Source organism: Citrus clementina, unplaced genomic scaffold (assembly GCF_000493195.1).
Source record: "Citrus clementina cultivar Clemenules unplaced genomic scaffold, Citrus_clementina_v1.0 scaffold_5, whole genome shotgun sequence".
Lineage (NCBI taxonomy): Eukaryota > Viridiplantae > Streptophyta > Magnoliopsida > Sapindales > Rutaceae > Citrus > Citrus x clementina.
Window position 1 is genome coordinate 19,691,275 of NW_006262201.1, and position 19,543 is coordinate 19,710,817.

At 34.3% G+C, this 19,543-nt stretch overlaps 1 protein-coding gene across 1 annotated transcript in view; it reads right to left on the reverse strand.

Moving 5' to 3' along the window:
* Window positions 1-850: 850 nt before the first annotated feature.
* LOC18042728 (exportin-7) overlaps window positions 851-19,543 on the reverse strand; it is a gene marked incomplete at its 5' end in the record, with an annotated part of 21,159 nt that continues 2,466 nt past the window's right edge. Inside the window, 25 exons of the mRNA XM_024183612.1 lie at window positions 851-1,589; window positions 1,701-1,739; window positions 2,375-2,473; window positions 4,348-4,476; window positions 5,375-5,521; window positions 8,136-8,266; window positions 8,817-9,036; window positions 10,466-10,559; window positions 10,652-10,764; window positions 11,105-11,239; window positions 11,354-11,417; window positions 11,547-11,599; window positions 11,692-11,796; window positions 11,882-11,986; window positions 13,472-13,559; window positions 13,666-13,784; window positions 13,877-13,936; window positions 14,098-14,193; window positions 14,301-14,453; window positions 14,658-14,744; window positions 15,870-15,937; window positions 16,650-16,773; window positions 18,446-18,541; window positions 18,659-18,768; window positions 18,927-19,044. Coding sequence (XP_024039380.1) covers window positions 1,452-1,589; window positions 1,701-1,739; window positions 2,375-2,473; window positions 4,348-4,476; window positions 5,375-5,521; window positions 8,136-8,266; window positions 8,817-9,036; window positions 10,466-10,559; window positions 10,652-10,764; window positions 11,105-11,239; window positions 11,354-11,417; window positions 11,547-11,599; window positions 11,692-11,796; window positions 11,882-11,986; window positions 13,472-13,559; window positions 13,666-13,784; window positions 13,877-13,936; window positions 14,098-14,193; window positions 14,301-14,453; window positions 14,658-14,744; window positions 15,870-15,937; window positions 16,650-16,773; window positions 18,446-18,541; window positions 18,659-18,768; window positions 18,927-19,044 — 2,691 coding nt within the window. The remainder of the gene's footprint in view (window positions 1,590-1,700; window positions 1,740-2,374; window positions 2,474-4,347; window positions 4,477-5,374; window positions 5,522-8,135; window positions 8,267-8,816; window positions 9,037-10,465; window positions 10,560-10,651; window positions 10,765-11,104; window positions 11,240-11,353; window positions 11,418-11,546; window positions 11,600-11,691; window positions 11,797-11,881; window positions 11,987-13,471; window positions 13,560-13,665; window positions 13,785-13,876; window positions 13,937-14,097; window positions 14,194-14,300; window positions 14,454-14,657; window positions 14,745-15,869; window positions 15,938-16,649; window positions 16,774-18,445; window positions 18,542-18,658; window positions 18,769-18,926; window positions 19,045-19,543) is intronic.

The window sequence follows — 19,543 nt, forward strand, 5'->3', positions numbered from 1 at the left end:
AACTGTCTTTGCAGTTTCTGCTTTTTGATAAATAACCTCACTTGAATTAGGCCATTAAATGCTACTTTTCTTTATGTCCATTGCCAGTTATTGTTTCTCGATTATGATGTTCTGACTTACTGCGCATTTCATTGGTGTAATGGAGAACTAATTACAAGAAGAAAGTCACGTTTATTAAGTGAATTGATAGCCATTAAGATGATAAAAAAAACACTTCTATTAAGACGTAAACATCAAGGATAGCAAATTTGCAAATGCAACCTTTAAATGCAATCAATTGAAAAAGCTTCATTTTTAAGCGTAGAAGCGGAAATACCATCATCCTATGATTTATCAATAATATTATGTTTACTCAATTAATATACTTATTGATGGCCCCATTAACTATATATAGTTGTGTGTGTGATATTAATTGATTTTATTATTAACATACAAATTAATCGATGAATGACACATAATGGCATATATACAAATATCCCAATTGTTTGCTCATGATTGATTCTCTTGGGTTCGAAATCATAAAAGCTCCTATGTTTTTTATGAACAAGTTTGATTTAAATTGCGAAACAAATTAATTGTAGACATTTAACAAATATGCACTGAAGAATATTAGGACCATTCTCTAACCCGTCTAGTATTGTAACATACCATTAACAAACTGATGGGTTGACCCAATCTCCTATGTTTGATGATCAGGTTTTATTTCTGTTCAATTTGGGGATTTGATGTGAGGAAATTATAAAAGTGCGAACATTTTTGGGTAAAAATAAAGATGGTGGGTGTCTCCAAAAAGAGCATTGAGACGGGTGAAGATAATATGAAAATTTCCCCCAAAAAAAAAGAGCCAACATTCAAGTAAATTTTCTTTTCCTCTCTTTTCTATTCTATTATCAACAGATACAAAAGAATTATGTAGAGGTTAAATTTACAGACAATTTACTTCCCACTGGCCTGATCTCTCAAACATGATAAGCCTCCTAAGAATGATTTTCTTTTTTTACATCTATCTTCTTCTAAAAAGAATTTAATCCAGTTGCATTTTTGGCCATCCCCAACCAAATTTCACACCCTATCGCTAACTTCTGCAAACCTACCCTTGGGAGTCACATCTTGGAATGGCAGTACCTGTCTGCTAAGTTTTCTTTTGGTACACTGCCCCCTTCAAATGCAATAATTCTACAAAACACCACCAAAAAAAGTTTCATTCAAAACTTAACCCAATGTCACACCAACAGACTGCGAAGAATCCCTGCCGTCCTCAAGCTGGGCCAACAAAACTAACACCGTGCTGGACCTCCTGTCCATACCCAAAGAATCCATGTCTATAGTTTGAAGTACTTAAGACATGAAGCTCTTGCTTGAAGAGAGGGATTTGATTAATCAAACATCATCAGCAGTACATTTCACTTCCATTTTACAAAACGGGTAGCTACTGCACATATGGTTTGGAGCTATTTTACACGAAATTCATGCCTAAATACGGTCAAATTCTGTGTGAACTTGTCCCTGTTCTTTGAATCCAAACTTCGAGCAACATCAGCCATTAGTTTATCGAAACAAACAGAGAGACGTTGATGCTGATCGACTGGCTGCAAGATACATGGCAAATGAATCATGTTAAGAATTAGACAATATTGGAACAGGGAAAAGCAATCGATACCACCAATCCTTCAACATATAAATAGTTTTGTTTAACTTACCTGTGAAGCCAAAATTTGAGCTTTCAGATCAGAAAATACCTGCAGGTAAATTTTCGTTCTCACAGTCAAGTAGAGAATAAGACAGTAGCGAGAATGCATATAAAACATGCATGTCATGTGGCATACAAATTTGTCTTGTGCTGCTATTCTACCCATCCATTTTAAGAGGTCATGTAACTACCATACCAAGGTTTGTGACTATGACTATAGGTTACCATAAGCCTTGTATAAACAGTCATCATCTTATATTGTTAAAAAACTAGATTTGAGGTCTTGCATGGTCATCTGAACCAACTAAGAAAAATCATAAATTGTCCAACCGCTTTACCTAATAATCATTTTCCAAATTTTCTTTACTAATTATTATGAAAAAGGTTAACTTATTGGAACAAGATGTAAGTGACATGAGGTATGCAAACCTGCCAGACTTCAAACGCAGAAGCATGTAAAATGACACACATAAGAACTACCAGACAGCCAATACAACTTGCCATTCCATTGTTGAATGACAGGAATTTTATGATGTTCGATGAGGAGCATATATGGGCAAATTATATTATATTAAACAAATCAATTATTCAAATAGCAGTATCTGATCTTTATGATACAGAAGTGTACAGAGTAATATAGGAAGTAAAAGAAAAATTATGTAGTTAGATGCTATAAACAATCACCTGTTCGCTAATAAGAATTAAGCTTAACATAGGTCTGCTTAGACTCCACTGGTTGCCACAATCTTCAAACAAAACAATCTCAAATAAGGTCTTCAATATCTGTATAGAGAAGAAATTAGTTCACCCAGAGATTCAATAAAAGAAAGCACTATGAGAAAAAAGGGGGTAATAGCAAAAAATCTGCAATAAAAGAAGGGGAAAAATAATATAAAATGCACCATGGTTACATTAATCATCGCAAAATTATATATAAACCAGAAAAGCAAGTTGACAAAGAGATATTCTCAACACCAAACTCAACTCATTCTAGTGCTCATATATCTTCTAGCACGAACAAACCTATACTTTCAAGAGTTTGCAGTCAAAGACTCTAGCTTTAGAACTTTTCCTGTCAAACATATAACGACATTATTTGGAACTAGATAGTTAATGTAAGAGGTACCTATTTCCAGGGTATATCCAATCCATAATTCCCAAAAAAAATATATATATAATTTATATGGAATATATACTCCACATTCTGATTTACAAACCATTCAGTGTCATCCAGTGATGAAAGGCCATATGGAAATGGCTGGCTGCTTCTTGGCTATGGCATGTACTATGAGGTAAATGTTTTTGTCACATTACATCTGACTTAAAAATACCACTCGAACTCCAGTAAAATTCAGACAAGATAGTTGAATTTGGATATATTTAATTTAATTTAATTTCTTTAGGGAAAAAAAAAATTCTTTTTTAAGCAATAAAAACTTGTTCTACAACTAAGGTGAACCAGCAATCCACCCCCAAAGATAAATAATTAAAAGTCATAAAAAGAATAACGGCACATATGAAATACAAACAGAAAATCATAATACTATCTGAAAACATTCTCATTTGCAAAATGAAGAATAAAGAGGAATTCACAAAATTCTCAGTTGTAAACAAAGCGAAAGAGAGATAAAAAACAGCCTGTGTCCCCCAAAGTATAGTTGAATTTGGAATGAAATAAAGAAAATGAAGAGAGAAAAAACAAAAGCATATTGGCCAATGAAGAGAGAAAAAACAAAAGCATATTGGCCACATTCATGCCTTCTTTATTCTCATTTCAGAAACCATCCACCAACTCAGCACCTTAAAATTAATTGGTTCCTTAACCATTCACCCAGCTTTTCCACAGCTTCCTACGGTTAACTGGCACTCCAACTGTTTAAGGAACTTAAATGATAGAGAAATCTAAGTCTTAACTAGACTATCCTTGTCCTTGCACTGCAACATTGCTTTAAGTTTGCGGTATAAACTAATTCATGTGTGAAAACTTGGTGCATCACTACAGCACACTGAAGCTCTTTTCTCATGAAACACTTTCACATCCTGGGTAATAGACAAGTTGCGAAAGTTTTGTGGAGTGAGCTGATTCCAGGGTACCTCATATTTCTTTATGCACTAAAGCTGCTGAGGAGTTTCAGGTCATTTTGTGTTTTAATTCAGATTTGTCAGTTGCTTATAGTTATTGTAAGAGCTGATTTATACAGTCTAGATCTTTTTGAGCTCCTTCCACTTGTTCCTAGTTTCTGTTGACATCCTGCTCACCCTCTAGTCATTAATAAAAGCTTTTTTGACGCTTTGAATTAAAAACACAACAAAAGAAATCATTCACTTAGCTTTTTTTGGCTTAAGTTACAAGGAGATGGTGTGTTGACTATTTCTAACTTTGCTGGATGGACAAAAATTAAAGGTTTTTTTAAGAGGCTATTACAAAGGGGGCTTTTATATAAAATTATAAATTGGAATGCTGTTTTGGTTTTGATTTTTAAGATCTTAGCTCTTGTTTCTATTTTTCTTATTTTCTATTTTTCCATGTTCAGGTATTTTGAGGTAGATAACTGCTTTACTATGTATGCCACTAATTTTTTATCACAATGGATATCTTGTTTCTATTAGTAAACATTAATATATATATATATATATATAAACAACTCTATACTTACTTCTGGAAACAAAGTGGGACACTCTACAATGTGTCTTGCGAGATTAATTGCAGCAGGTGAGGTGGGTGCTTCCCCCATAGTTATGTTATTGAAATAGAAAGCAGCCAAATTGTCCACAGCAGCAGCACACTGAAACAAGACATTCCAATGAAAACCGGAAAGGACATAAACAGATAACTTGGTGCCACTTTTGGGCATATACCTGCATATAAGCTCAAGAAATGTAGAACCAAATGAAATGCTTATTGATCCTTCTTGATCAAATATATATATGATAATCCATTTCTTTACTATCTTGTCTCTTATTTTTTATTTCTCTTATTATTTCCTGTATCTTTTTTTTTTTTCCCAGTTGAAGATAAAAGAAAATTCTAACAAATTCCCAAAAGATCCATTATGATATGATCCGATGCCAGGGGTACATTAACTATAATAATCAGACTGAAGATTTATAAAAGTGAGAGGTCATGTATTTATTATACATTCACTTAGTTATGTAGAAATACACAAGATTAGAATATGAACCCATTCTATTTGCCTTACCTCCTATAGTCCTATTCATAAGACAGAATGGAAGTTTACCATTATCAACTAGCAATTCTGGTAAAGGGGGGCCCAAAAAAAAAATCACCAAAGAAAAAACCATACTTTTTGCATTCTACTGAACCAACTAATTCTTGGCACTTCAAAAATGAAAGAGGAAGATAGAGAGAGAGAGAGAGGGGGGGAAGTTTAAATACTACTTTGCATTATTTTATTTTATTTTTTAATTTTGTTGACAGGAAACAAAGAAACTTTTATTACAAAGAAAGGATGCAAACTAGGGAAGTCATTCATGAAAATAAGAACACCCTAAAAGGTTGCAAACATGGTCTAAATGTACTCTGGACAGCAGTAAAAAATTAATGCTAAAGGACCATATCATCAAAAGACATCAAGGAAACCTCATTCAAAAAATTAACACAAGACACCTTCAAAGGAAAGAGAGGATGGATCAGAAATAATCTGATTGAACGTTAATACATACCTGTGAAGAGATATTCGTATCCAGACCTTTAAGACCAGATTCAAGGGAACCAACTATATGCATAAAGGTGTTTGTATTCAAATTCAAAATAAATGTGATGTGGCTGCTGAACAAAACCTCCAAGAATGCAAAGTAGGCCTTCGTTAACTGCAAAGAAACAGAAACTATACAAACTAAACAACAAAGTAATCTGCAATCAAAAAGATTCATTAAAGGAACCAAGTATACACATTTAACTTGCTCCAAATCATCCTAGAAGCATTATTATTAATAGATTCAGGTATCTTTCACACCATATATACTTCCATCGTTTAAGGAATGTGAAAACTTGACTTCATTGCTCTAAATATCTTATTGTTAACAGGCCATTAATATGACAAAATCCCAAGAAAGTATAGCTATCTTTATGCCCCGATGTCATTGTCCAGAATTGAAAGACTGCTCTGGCAATGACACCGTCATCATCATAATTCTTTTGTAAATCTGAAAACTCTGGCATTGTTTGCAGTAATTTTTCTTCTTTTGGGGGTAAAGAGTGAACAGATTTGGAGGTTGCAACCACTGTGTAAGTAATTCAAGGCACAGAGAAAATAAAACCTTTAAGATAAGAAGAAAATCTTTATAATTAGTGAGAACAGAGGTCAAATGATGTCAGTCACCAAGTACTGTCTATAGAGCTCAAGACGAGCGGAATGGCAATGGTGAAGTAAAAAATAGTGGCTGATGACGTGAGACCAGCAGTTTCAAACTTTCAAATATGAATAATTACGAAGATGGCAATAGCAGAAATGTTAATGCAATGGGACATTTCTTCTTCTCCCTGGGGTTCGGGAAAGCGATCGGGTTTGGGGCGGCAGTGTCTTGTTGGTATTGAAGTGCTGTGGTTGTGAAGAATGGCAAGTTAGCAGTGTTAATGCAGTGGGACTTTCACTGGTCCGGACTTCTTATGATCAGAGTTAACTGCTCACAAGTCTATAGAGCATTTAAATAACTTCTTTCAAATATATTGAACAATAATAAAAAGAAAAGTTTCATTGTTTTGGTGCTACAAAATCTGCGTGTGATGATACCTTTCCTTTACAGAGATGAATTCTATTAGAATAGGGCTAGTATTTATCACTTTCTTTCATTCAGTTTCCACGTTTTGCAAATAAACTGAACATCAATCCATAATTTCACTGCTCCAATTTCCTCAGTTCTAAACCAATTTCCAATCATTCCAGGTTTTCTCATCTCCAGTTGTATGTAAAAGTATCTAATCCAAGAATTTCAACAAGCAAGAAAAACAATGGAATTAAAGAACTGGCTCTTGTAAAAGAAATAAACAAAACAACAAATCCTATGTGGACCCAAGCATTGTAACTTTGTAATGCACTATGGCAAGAGAAAACATTTTCTCAATGGAGAAAATAAATCAACGAGAAAAACTCCATCAGTATCTTGATGTATTACACTAACCATATCATTTAACCATTTACCCTTTGTTTCTTTCCTTTTGAAAAGAAAGAAAGAAAACTTGTATTAATGAAATGAGATTTTACACCCCCGCCGCCCCCCCCCCCCAAAAAAAAAGAACTACCTATCCACAAAAATTAGGAAGAACCTGAACCTGTCCTAACTAGATCTTTACGTACGTATGATGGACAGCTCCTTAAACAAAAGCAATAAACTAATTGAAAACCATCCCAAAAGTATAGACTTGGCCCGAAGTTTCTTCCTATTTTTTGGCATTTAACTCGTTTTCCTTTCTTTGGCAACACCAACCAGCTAAAATTTCAACAGTCAAGGGACAAGATACTATGATAAAGCCCATTCTTTTTGAAGCAAGAAAGAGCAAAATGGATCGTCCAATTTGGTCTAAACTAATGGACATTCAGCTGTTATGATCAAACACACACATCACTGGGTTTAGAGATATTTTCATATAATGTAAGAGATCCAGTTGGACCAACAAGACTTCACAACCCTATATTAAAGATAAGAGTTAAAGATTTTGCAAAAGGTGATTATTTGATCTGGAACATTTCTCCATTTTTAATTCTAAAAAATATGTATCCCCAAAATATTATGCACGCAGAATAGCACTTATATGGTCAACTTGAAATCAAGCGGGAAGATGGCTAGGTGGACTCCACCCCATCCTACTGCTCTCTTATTAATTATTTTTTGCCTTTTCCTTCTTTAAAAAATAAAAATAAATAAATAAAAAGCTGAATTATTTATTAAATTGAATCTTTTCTTTATTATTTTTAAAACAAATTCATCCGAAAAAACAACAATTTTTCATTTCAAATCAACAATAATTTTAGAAAGCTATGGGATTAAACCTAATGAAAAAAACCAAAGAATCAATAATATTTTTCGGGTAAGGAAGAAAGAGGAGTTACTTATGCACAAGGTCTAAGAATCTAGATTCAATTTATTGAAGTGGTATAATTTATAAGATGTTAAATATTAAAATTAAAATTTAAAAAAAGTAATATATATTACTATAAAACCAGGACAGGTCAAGGTGTCAACTAGGATCCTCAGCTCAACATCAAAATGGGTCTGGGTCTATGCCGAAACCCATCTCTTCCCTCAATATTTTAAATTTTAACACTAATCTCATCTAGTTCGGGTGGGTCCCAACATATTTCTTTGACATCCATAATGACAAACAATCATACAAGCTTTTTAGAAAAAATTTAGCAACTATTGTACAGAAACAATCAAACGGCAATCAAAACTTGATACCAAACGATCCCTAGATGTTCCATACCTTCCTGAAAGCCAATATATCAGCCAAAGGAATTGAGAGGGTCATCTTCAGAGCAATGTCAAGTGCATCTGAGAGAGCTCTATCACCATACAATTCAAACACGCCAAAGTTGACATAGTTTCCCGCAAGAGCTGCCATTTGTTGGAAAAACAAAATGAAATCAGCTCATGATGTTGTTGCATGTGAAAAGCTGCTTGTTCAAAGAAATATTCAATCAATATGAAACAAAACTAACACCACACAGCTAATACAGATATCACGGTGCCCCCAGTATCATGCCAGATAACAGAACCTATATGTGTCAAATATACCACAGTCCAAGAGGCCGGTCTTCATTTCCTGGCTGGAGAGAAATACCTTTTTGACAGGATAGACATACCAAGTATATTACAGGAACAATATTTCTCATAAGAAATCATTGAGAATAGCTGTAAGATAAATGAAACAGTAACATATCTTGCATCAGTGTGCCAGTATTCATGATTCTTGGGTAAATTGACGCTTAAAACTTCTAACGGAACTTAGTTTTTTTTTTTTTTTTGCAATTTAAACTAAAAACATCATACACAAAAACAGGAGTACTGCATGTCAATTACAATATCATGCAACACAAGAATGGCAACAGAATGGAAGCCACAACATTGTTGAAGCTTAAAAGAAAATAAAAATAGTTCATATCACCTCTTGCAAGAATAGTGAAACAAATCCACATTCCCTTATATTTGTAGGCATATATATCAGCAGCATTTGGAAGAGACAAAACCCTTGATCCATAAGCCACAATTAGCTTACTAACTTCCCGAAATAGCAGAATGCCATTAGGAGAAGATGAGTCAAAAGTCAAACGCTGGGCTTTGTTTAACACGAACTCAGCCATGAATTTTAACAATGGAGTAGTAACCTGCAGCATTAAGTCAAACAATAAAGTCCACTGTTCAGCAAAAACAGTTCAGTTTTATCACCCGACCAGATCTGATAATAAACCTCAAAAATCAATATAATAACAAATACAAAGCAGGCGAAGACGCAAAAGATAAAATTCGTATGGGCGCCAAGATGTTTAAAATAAAATGGAGAAGAGAAAGTGCATTAATCATTTGAATGACCAGCATACAAATACTTGGTTTCTAAAAAGATTCATCAAACGAGCACTAAAAAGAGTAAAGTGACATTAATGAACAAGAGTGGAAAAAGAAGATGTTCTGTGATTGCATACATTGTCCGACATGCACGAATTGACTTGCTGCATAGGCTATGATTCTTTGTTAGAAAACTGAATAACTTGTCACATACAAGGCCAGACATAATTTATGCAGTATGTCTTGCTCATGTTCATTCATCCATGCTCCATTTAAATGACATCTTGAAAGTGTTTATAAGGATTATTCCCACGTGAAAGGCACATCAGGCAAATGTCTCTTATTTCAAAAATAATAAGAGTTGAAATTAGAGGCTTTATGAATGCTGATTGACTGGATCCACTGTAGACAGGAGGTCAACTACGGGTTGCAGCACATTCTTAGGAGGGATTCAGTTGCATAGAGAAGTAAGAAACAACCAGTGGTTGCTCAGTTTATCACAGAGGCCGAATTCAGGGCTATGGCTCACATGATATGCAAATTGCTTTGGCTGAAAATAATACTTTTAGAAAAAATGTGGGAGTGAAGGAACTATTGTTGTATTGTGATAACAAACCGGCTATAAATATAGCCCATAATGCGGTGCATTGTGACTGGACCAAACATGGAAATTCATCAAATAGAAACTAGAAATGGGGAAAGTTTGCACTCCCAATGCATCCTCTTCCAAACAGGTTATAGATATGCTCACAAAACTTTTCCCAAGTAAAGCAACAACCTTGGGAAGCTAAATATCTTTGCTCCAGCTTAAGGCAATATTTTTCCATAAATAGCTTATACAAATCGCATTGTGATTTGGGTCCTAATTTCTAGCTCCTAATTCATGGTAGTTTAATGTAATAGCCCAATGTAGGTGAACTAATGTTTTTTATATACAACGATGTAATTGTATTAGAGGAATGATAATCAGATTTCTTCCTTCTCAAAAATCAACATGCTAACTATACATTCCCATCCACCCTGTGATAAATGACCAACATCATTTATATTTAATCAACATTAAGAACATTACAGAGCAAAAGAAAACAAAAGTGAAGAGATTTTGCCGCAAAGAGAAGAGAAACATCAGAATCTTTGATTTTAAATGTTATAATGCAACAGGTCAAAAGAATTCCAGAGGCTTCGTCAAGTTTGCTCAATTATATAGGACTATTGCCACAGCTATCTGAAGGTGAGAAAAATTAATGATACCTCTGGTGTATCAGTCCAATGTGAGATGCCTTTTAGGAGAAGGGGCATGTGCGCTGGATATAGCCAATCAAATAAAAGTCCATACGTTCTGCGACTGAAGGATAACCATAAAAATAAAAAGGGAATCACCATACCATTCATCAAAAAATGGGGAAAAAAAAAGGCAATTCAGAAATTGCTACTAACCTATTTGTGGCCATAGCAATGCCTCGGAGATCCCTCATTAACCCAATCAAAGCACACTTTACCGCATCAGTGCGAAACATTGAATCAGGAGTTGATTCCAAACTGATAAAAACCTATAGCACCATAAACATCATTATGACTCCATTACACATTGGAGTACAAGAATGGTGATTATCATCAAGTACATTTCATCAGTACAATATAGCAAGAACAATAACAATGAGAAGCAAACTAGGTCCAATGACTTTGGTCCAAGCACCCCATGAAAAAAATTTTACATGATGAGATTCAGAAAGCACAAAAGTTTGAAATTTTTTTAAAAACAGATTTTAAATCATACAAAAAATCATAAAGAGCATTACAAAGATAAAACATGAATTACATTATCATGATCATTGCCTAGAGGCCAAAAAAATGTGAAAGCCCATTAGAGAAGATAAAGTGCGCACGTACTTGCAAAAGTGGATCCATTGAAGACTTAAATTTCACAGGGCTCTCCTCCATGAAGATCAACCAGCCAATAGTGTAATAGAAAGTTGTTCTGCTGCGAGAGCATCTATATTCTTCCAAAAAAGGAAAGTGCTCTCTCTGAAATCAGAAATTCAAAAACAGACCTTTAGAACAAGGTTTTATCGATTTCCAAAAACACAAGTAAAGCTACGCATAATAAAACAAATAAAATAATGTTAGAAATGGGATTACGGTGTGATTTGCAACTATAAATTTGATAGTATCCAACTTCAAAAGCAGCTTTCCAGTCATATATCTGCCAAGTGGAATATAGTAGTCAAATAAGAAAATAATATTGAGGAGTGTACACAAATTTAACAAAATAAAATAATGAAATGAATTAAAGACTCCAGTGTAGAAATACACTTGAGATGGTAATACTAACCCAGATGCCAGCTCCAAGAACAAACTTAACGTGTGATCAATAACCTCCTGACTCTGTAAAAAGGACACACACAAATGTAATTATGTAAGCATCATACAGATAAACAGAACAATATGGTGAACAGAATACAAAGATAAGCAATCACCTCGGTATAACACTTAAGGTTAGTAGCAATCTTCCCAACGATCACATTCAATAGTAATAGATGATCATGGAGTCCAAGAAGCTCAGACAACCTGGCATATAACTGCTGCAACAGAAAAAGACAGTCTCAAAAGAATATATGTAAACATCTAAAAAGAATTATAAGAAAGAAAAAAGAGAAACTTAATTACCTTGGAGGAATGCATTGCCTGATCACCTACATAAGATTTTCTGAAATGCTGAAAGAAAGTGAGGATGGCACGATCAAGTCTTTGCTTACTCAATTCACAATATCTCTGCCAAAGCCAAGATAATGAAATGTATATTACAATTAACTTTTTAAAAAAAAAAAAAAAAAAGAAGAAATAAATGTGAAAAATCTAGTCTAGCAATAATCGACCAAAAAATTACTAGAATATGGTTTGGGCCTCATGCTTGACATTTGACAACAAACATCATTACCCACCCCATTCTATTGATAGCAGAAGGCATTTTAATGCTCTAGGGAACATATAATTACATTTCAAACAAAAGTTATTCATTTTTTATGAGTATACTATCAGGGACAAGTTTCGCTAGAGCCAAAAAGACAGAAAAGCAAGCAACATTTAAGTAAAGAAACGAGACATGAAAAGCTATTTTAAGAAACAAACTCACCACATGACAGATTCTCAATAAAAGATTTCCCAACTATAAACAAGTCCATCTAATGATAAAAATTAAATGGAGGAAACTTGTGAGAATGTTGCCACCCGATCTACAAGCATCTGGCTCATTGTCAAATGCGAGGAAAAGCACGATATCTTTTTTTAACCTTTTTTTAATTATTTTTATTATTTATTTTCCTTTTTTGATCAGAATTAACCTAAAGCATGAGAAAGGGTGAAATTAACCTAAAAATAGTGCAATAAGTCAATATCCAATGATGCACCGGTTACCAACATTGTAAGCCATTGAGAAACCAACACTTCATTTGTAACATGAGAATAATGAATGTTAATGCACCAACAGCTAAAATTAAGTCCAAGAGGCCCAGCCTATGAGAATCAAAATAAAATCAAGGGCCCATTAAGTATGCAACCACTCATACAATAAAAAAGTGGTAATAAACTGAATTTTTGGTGCAATAAGGTTCAAGCAGCCATATCCATGAAATGGATGACTATTCACTCTCACACTCAAATTTGCAGAGCAAAAATTAATCAGCTACTACTAACAAGAATATTTTCCTACAACCCGATGGTCTTCGCATACAGCATCTGACCGAAACCAAGAGACCTCTTTCACCTAGCTGCTCACAAGTAGTAACCCTGCAACTTTAAATATCTTCCTTAAATGCAAAATATGTATTTTCCACCATTCTCAAGCACCTTCTGCATTAAAACTACCAGCAGTAGAAATTACACTCTAGGCTATATTGCCCTCATGACGGGTCAGATTTATTTATCAGCACACAATATGAAACTCCAAACCCATCTCCCACTTTCCAGAGGAAAGTTCCATTATGCTTCATCATGTTCTCAATAATGATCTTAGAATATATTATACACGGAAAAACGTAAACAGATGAACAACTTGGTAATCTCTTCAACCTTTGGAACTAAGATTATTCTAAAATGGTCAGAGATTTTACCCTAAAACTTATGCATGAGACAGAGCACAACACATAGAGCACAGCATATAGAGTTATGGGCAAAGGGAAAAGAGCATCAGATAGTTGATACTTCAATATAAGTTCAACTATTCTATTTAATCAGATACATCTCCTGTAGCTGCTCTACCTGGCTGTGTAGCCCACTGTCAGTGACATTTATTAGTTGCAAAACACGAGCTGAAAGTTCTGCATCAAGCACTTCTTGTGACTCCAGACTGCACAGAAGAAAATAACTAATAGATTAGTACATGCTGAAACAAACATCAGTTAGATTTCTGGCAATAAAAAACAAAATAAAAGTAACTGGAATAAGTCTTTTACCTACAACCAGTACATTGTTTTATTTTAACAATAGCTGCAATAATATGGACAATCCAAGCAAGCTTGGCTTCAATGACAGATATCTCACTTTTGTCACCAGTCTGCATTCGTGCTCTTTCCTATACATTTAATTTGAAAATAATGATTGATGCTATAATTCACTGTCTACAAAATGCTAAATTGAGGTCTTGCCTGTGATAAAGAACCATACCGTATATGACTGCAGAATAGGCTCCATTGTGTTTATTATATACAGGCCACTATTTTCATACTGCGGCCCAAGAAAAGGAAGGAGTCATTCACACCTCACTGAACTATAGAGCTTGATAAAGGAAAATGAGAGAGTAAAAGAGAAGCAACAGTGAATTTCAACCCTAGACTTTCTTTATGGCTGGATATCTAAGAGTGTGTGTGTGTGTACAGATTTTAAACCTGGAATCTACAAAGGTAAGGAAAGCAATCTAGTTGATCTTGAAGTAGTTCCACATTGTCCAGTGGATTATCGGAAAGATCATCAGGGAATCCAGCCTACAGGAAATGTAGAAAAGAAAATGGAAAGACAAAAGGATAATTTTAATAAATTGTATTTCAATAGACAAATCAAAGCATCAGTCTCAAAGAGAAGCAAATAATACCTGTACAGAGTTAAATCTTGAGGTGATAAAACCCTCAGTGATTTTAGGCACGAATTCATCCAGCAAACTTGGTGCATCACCTTTCAAATAAGGTACAGATGTCACCAGTCTGGACCAGAGCCCCAAGAGATAATAGACACTGCTGCTGGCCCACTAGTAAAAGACATAACCGTAATTAGTTTTCAAGATGCAGTATGACAATCTCCCAAATAATTCTCACTGTAAATGCAGACCAATTAACCGTTCCTAAATAAATTAGCTCAAGGCACCATGATAACTAAATTCAAGTTGCAGGACATTCTATTAGATTAAAGCTTACTATATATACATTCTTAAAAGTTATGAACACCAGTGAACCTGCCAAGACTGCAAGGACTTTAAAGTGAACTCTGCAACTAATTGTATCCAATCGCTATAGCCTTCCACATTCACAAGCTCTGACAACTGAAACATGATTTCAGAATTCAATAAACATGAGCAGTCATGTAAAACAATTTTGAAGAAAGGTAACTAGAAGGTATCATATAATACAAATTAAAGACAATTTAGTTAGAAAGGCAACAAAAGATACAGGTCCCGATATCAGATGACATAGACAACTTCCAATTCATTTATGTTAGCAAAAATTATATAGTAAACCAAAGATCACCAACAAAGCACACTGAAGAACTGTCGTTCATGTGAATTAGAAAGAACACAGATCTAACATGAAAAACTGCTGCTGTAGCCCAAAAAAAAAAAAATTTCACAATGTCCCCAAAATCATCCACCATAACACAGCAAGGAAGTCCTAATATTATAATTATAAACTGATTAATTCTCATAATTCTCAAAAAAAAAAATAAAAAAAAAGCAAACCATCTTAGTGCCTGGCACAGTGACAAGTAAAAATCAGTTTATATTTGAAGGAATAGAATGTATGTCGAGAAACTACATTATTACAATCTAATGCATTAGGGAAGACACGAGATGTTTTCTCAAACCCATGGATTCAAGGGACTTCTACTGTTCCCTTCCACAATTTGTTACAGCCAGTTTGTACAGAACAACACTGTCTTCATGGTTGGGACAACAACAAGGACATGGGTTACAGACAGAGAAATCAACAAAGAGAATTTGCACAGCCAGCCCCAGTAGTTGGGCCAATCAATATACAGCAGAGTGGATTTGCTGCTATTCATTCTGCCATGGAATTTCAGAGCCAGTCCTATTCCAAACAGAGGAAGATTTTTACTATTATATTTTTCCTTCAATCAAATTGATAACAGTAGATGATAGCAAATTGTAATTTAAGAAACTAGACATATATACTAGATTGAATATTCACTGAACTAAAATACCAGCTTATGCTGTTACAATTGCTTTTGAATATTCAATCACAAAAGTTAAGACCATTCAGACAGCACACATGCACACATGTATCAAATCTAAAAGGCATACAACAGTTTGCAGTTGTGAACCAAATGTGGACGCCATAAAGACCAACTGTACATGCAAACACAGCTATCAATAGTATCCAGACGCATATGGCAATTAACAATCTAACATGAAAACTCATGATACAATTACCTGATAATTCACTCTGAAACGTCCAAGAAGGCGACAATACTCATGGTAATTATCGTGGTCAGCAAGACCTGTACTTCAGATACAAATTGTAAATGACAAGAAAAAAAATAAAAAGCACAAAAAAAAAAAAATCAAAATGGATTAAAAATGAAAGGCTATTTGGGTATGGCACCATCAGAATTTGATGCCACTTTACAGCAGAAAAACTTCAAAGCATTATCATAAACTCTTCCAAAATCAATACACTCTTTATACCTGATTTAATATAGAGAAGAATGATAATTGAGCACGATAAAAGTGTCTATTACCAACATGTTTCAACCATGCAAAACATAAGTCAGTGGCATAGGTTTCCTGCCGGAACATGATCCTAATAAGCATCTTATATTTAAGCTTGAATTGTTTTTCCTACAAACTTTTATGGTGCAAACCAAATAAATCCAACCTCTGTTGCAATTTTACTTTGGTTCCAATTTCTGAATAACCACTTCAATTCTCACAGAACATGCATCGATAACCCATAAACACCAACAGCAAGACGAACCAAACTATTTCATGGTTTCCAAGCATATGAAAAGAACAAATTTAGAATGATACAGCCAACTGCTGATCAGAATAAAGCAACATTAACCTTTTCCAACTTAAAACAAGTATCATACAAACATCATGATCATATGTTCCATCTGACCTGATCACTCGCAATAAAATGTTAAAATTTTTTTAATATCTCTGATATTTGCCAACTGCAGCAAATTAATGGAATTCATAAGATAACGTTACCTTGCCCCGTTTGAAGAATTTCTTTGGTTCCTGTCATCAAATGGGCCAAAAACTTAGAACGTGCAGCATCATTTGTAAATAGAGAGCGTCTTACTGAAGCCAGTCGAACCAAGCATTCCAGTGCCTAGAAAGAAATTTAAATAATAACCTAATAATAACTCCAAAGGAGTAATTTCATGAATAGACAAAAAGAAGTTACATATTGAATAACTCACAGAAAGGATTTCCCTAATTTCCGATAAAACAGAACAACATGACCAATTCCATGACAATCCACCAGTTTATATTGACATAATCTTAACTGCAAATAGTTATAATTGGTTTAAAATAACAGAGCGAAATAAATGCCCACACAGAGGTTATACCTGAGAACTCCAGAAACAACCATCAAATTTATTTTCATTTCTTCTGAATAAAATTCAAACTAAAGAACTATTCCATTCCAACACTCCCTCTTCATTGTTTCAACAAAGGTCAATAGCCTTTGCTTTCCAACCCACTCATATTTTGGAATGAAGGCTAAAACTTTTTGGAAGTGTTGCAGACATAGCTCTGTTGTAAGCAATATGGCAAGAAAGAAATAGCCACATTTTTTAAAGAGAAATAGAGTGAGATATCAACGGCTTATGGGAAAAGATTAGTTTCTTTACTGCTCTATGGATTTTGGTTTCTTAGGATTTTCGAGATTCTCCATTCCTTTTTGAACAGCATGACCAGGATACCATCCTGGGTTTCTTCCTTTCTTTTTCATTGTCATGTTTTCTGGATATACTTTATACAGAGATTTAGTTGTATGGTTATTATTTTTCTTCACGGTAGGGAAGATTTTAATTTGTAGACCTTTGGTTCACTTTTGTAATCTTTTCCTCTTTATTTCTTCAATAAATGTTTGTTTTGTTTCAATGACATTTGGCTAGGGGAAGGATGGATGCACATTGCGGTGGTTGAATAGGTTTTGAATGGTACTATCTTCCTTCTGTTTTTACTCTTTGTTTTTCCTCATTTGAGGAAAGAAGGGAAAAGACTTCTCAAAGGGCAAAACAAACTATAATTGTTTGAGTGGGACAGCAATTAATTGAAGGATAGAGTGTTCTAAAATGCACTTAAATGTCCCATAAGTTTGACATTTGATACTTCTCTGTCTTTTATCAACAAGGGACTTTTAAGTCCCTAAAAAAGTAATGTCATTTCCCCTATTCCTTTTCTATAAATAGTTTCCAAGAAATTCTCAAGTTCTGTGAACTCAAATTTCCTCACTTCACCAAGCTAAAAGATGAACTACAAAACAGTGTTTTTTGTCTTTTAGCTTAGTGGAGTTTGTTTTTTTTAGCTTTTGTCTTTTAGTATGATTATTTGTTAAAAAGAGGGCTCTCTCACTAGAGAAAGATGATATATAGATAAATAAGGTAAAAAAATACAGTAGCTTGATCTTTCAAATTCCTAAGAATCAGAACCTCCTATCTCACCACCATAATGGGCCCTTGAATTTCTAAAGCAAACGCCTACAAACAAGGCATACAGAGAAAAACATTCTGCAATACAAGCAAAGATGAATGCTGAAATCCACAGTAGCAACAAAAGGGGGGGGGGGGGGGGGGTATATCCAAGATTGATTACTTCTTTGATACCTAATTTTGTAAACCAGAGGTTAAGAACAGTTTGCATAAAAGCCTAAACTGGTATACTTAACAAGAGTTCTAGGCAGAATGGTTCAGTAGTTTTTTGCAGTTTGGTTAGTTCTCCTTTTTATGATCTCTACAAAGCACTAAAACAAAAGAAACATTTTATATACTAACCTCCTTGGAAAGAGGGGCCTCTGTAATGGCATAGTAATCAAAAAATATTTGTAGTGTTGAAGGATCCTCTAAAACCGGTCTCCAAGCAGATGGGATCTATAAGATAATCACCATATTACTTCATTTGTCAAGATTCATTGCATAAGGCCAACACAGTATATGGCCTTTAAACACTTAATGGTTGAAATCAAATGAATAGATATCAGTCAATACCTGAACAGTACCAAATTCTTCTGAACTTTCGTCAATAGATGTCCCCACAAAATCGAAAGATAAACACTTAAGACAAAGAGAAAGTGCTAATTCTTGCAAGCGACTAGCAACTGTGAATTACACAAAGCAAATGCATCACATCAAACGTTATCAACAAAGAAGCACCAAAATAGACTGAAATATAGAAATAAAAACAAATGACCAAATGTGAGAGAGAGGGAAGTCATAATGAAAAGTCAAAACAGAAGAATAAAATTTAGCACAATACCATCACTTTTCAGTTGACCCAATGATGTTAAAGATATTTGAAATATTTGAAAAAGCGACTGATCCCTAAAGGAGCAGGCAACCCTTCGGTGATGTGTTGAAGGCAACCCTGGATTAGGCTGATATTTTAAGTGTAAAGAACATACAAAAGGATGTCAGCGAGCATACCAAAATCGCAATAACAGTAAAAAGAAAAACAGCAGCAGCAATAAAATCACTAATAATGATAATGAAGAAACGGAACAAAAGTTTTTATTTTAGTTAAGATTAAAAAAGCTGTAAATGACTGCAAATCAATGACAAAGTTAATTGATAAGAATTAGGACTACAAAGCAGGGAATAAAAATTATTTATTGCTTGGTGTCATATCTCATCTTCCTCTGATGTTTCCCACCTTTGGCAGAGAATAAAAAGTGAGGCAAGGGTGGAAGGTTTGCCCCTTTATTTTCCAACTACTAGAACACACAAGCGAAACATATCTATCTCCCCTCATTAATTTTCTCTTTCTTCCATTTCTTCAATCCAAACCAAGTCTTGCATTATAGAGCTATTAGGCACCTTCAAATATTTCATGCACATAATGGCAATCTCTGTGCATTGACTGTAATGTACAAGCAC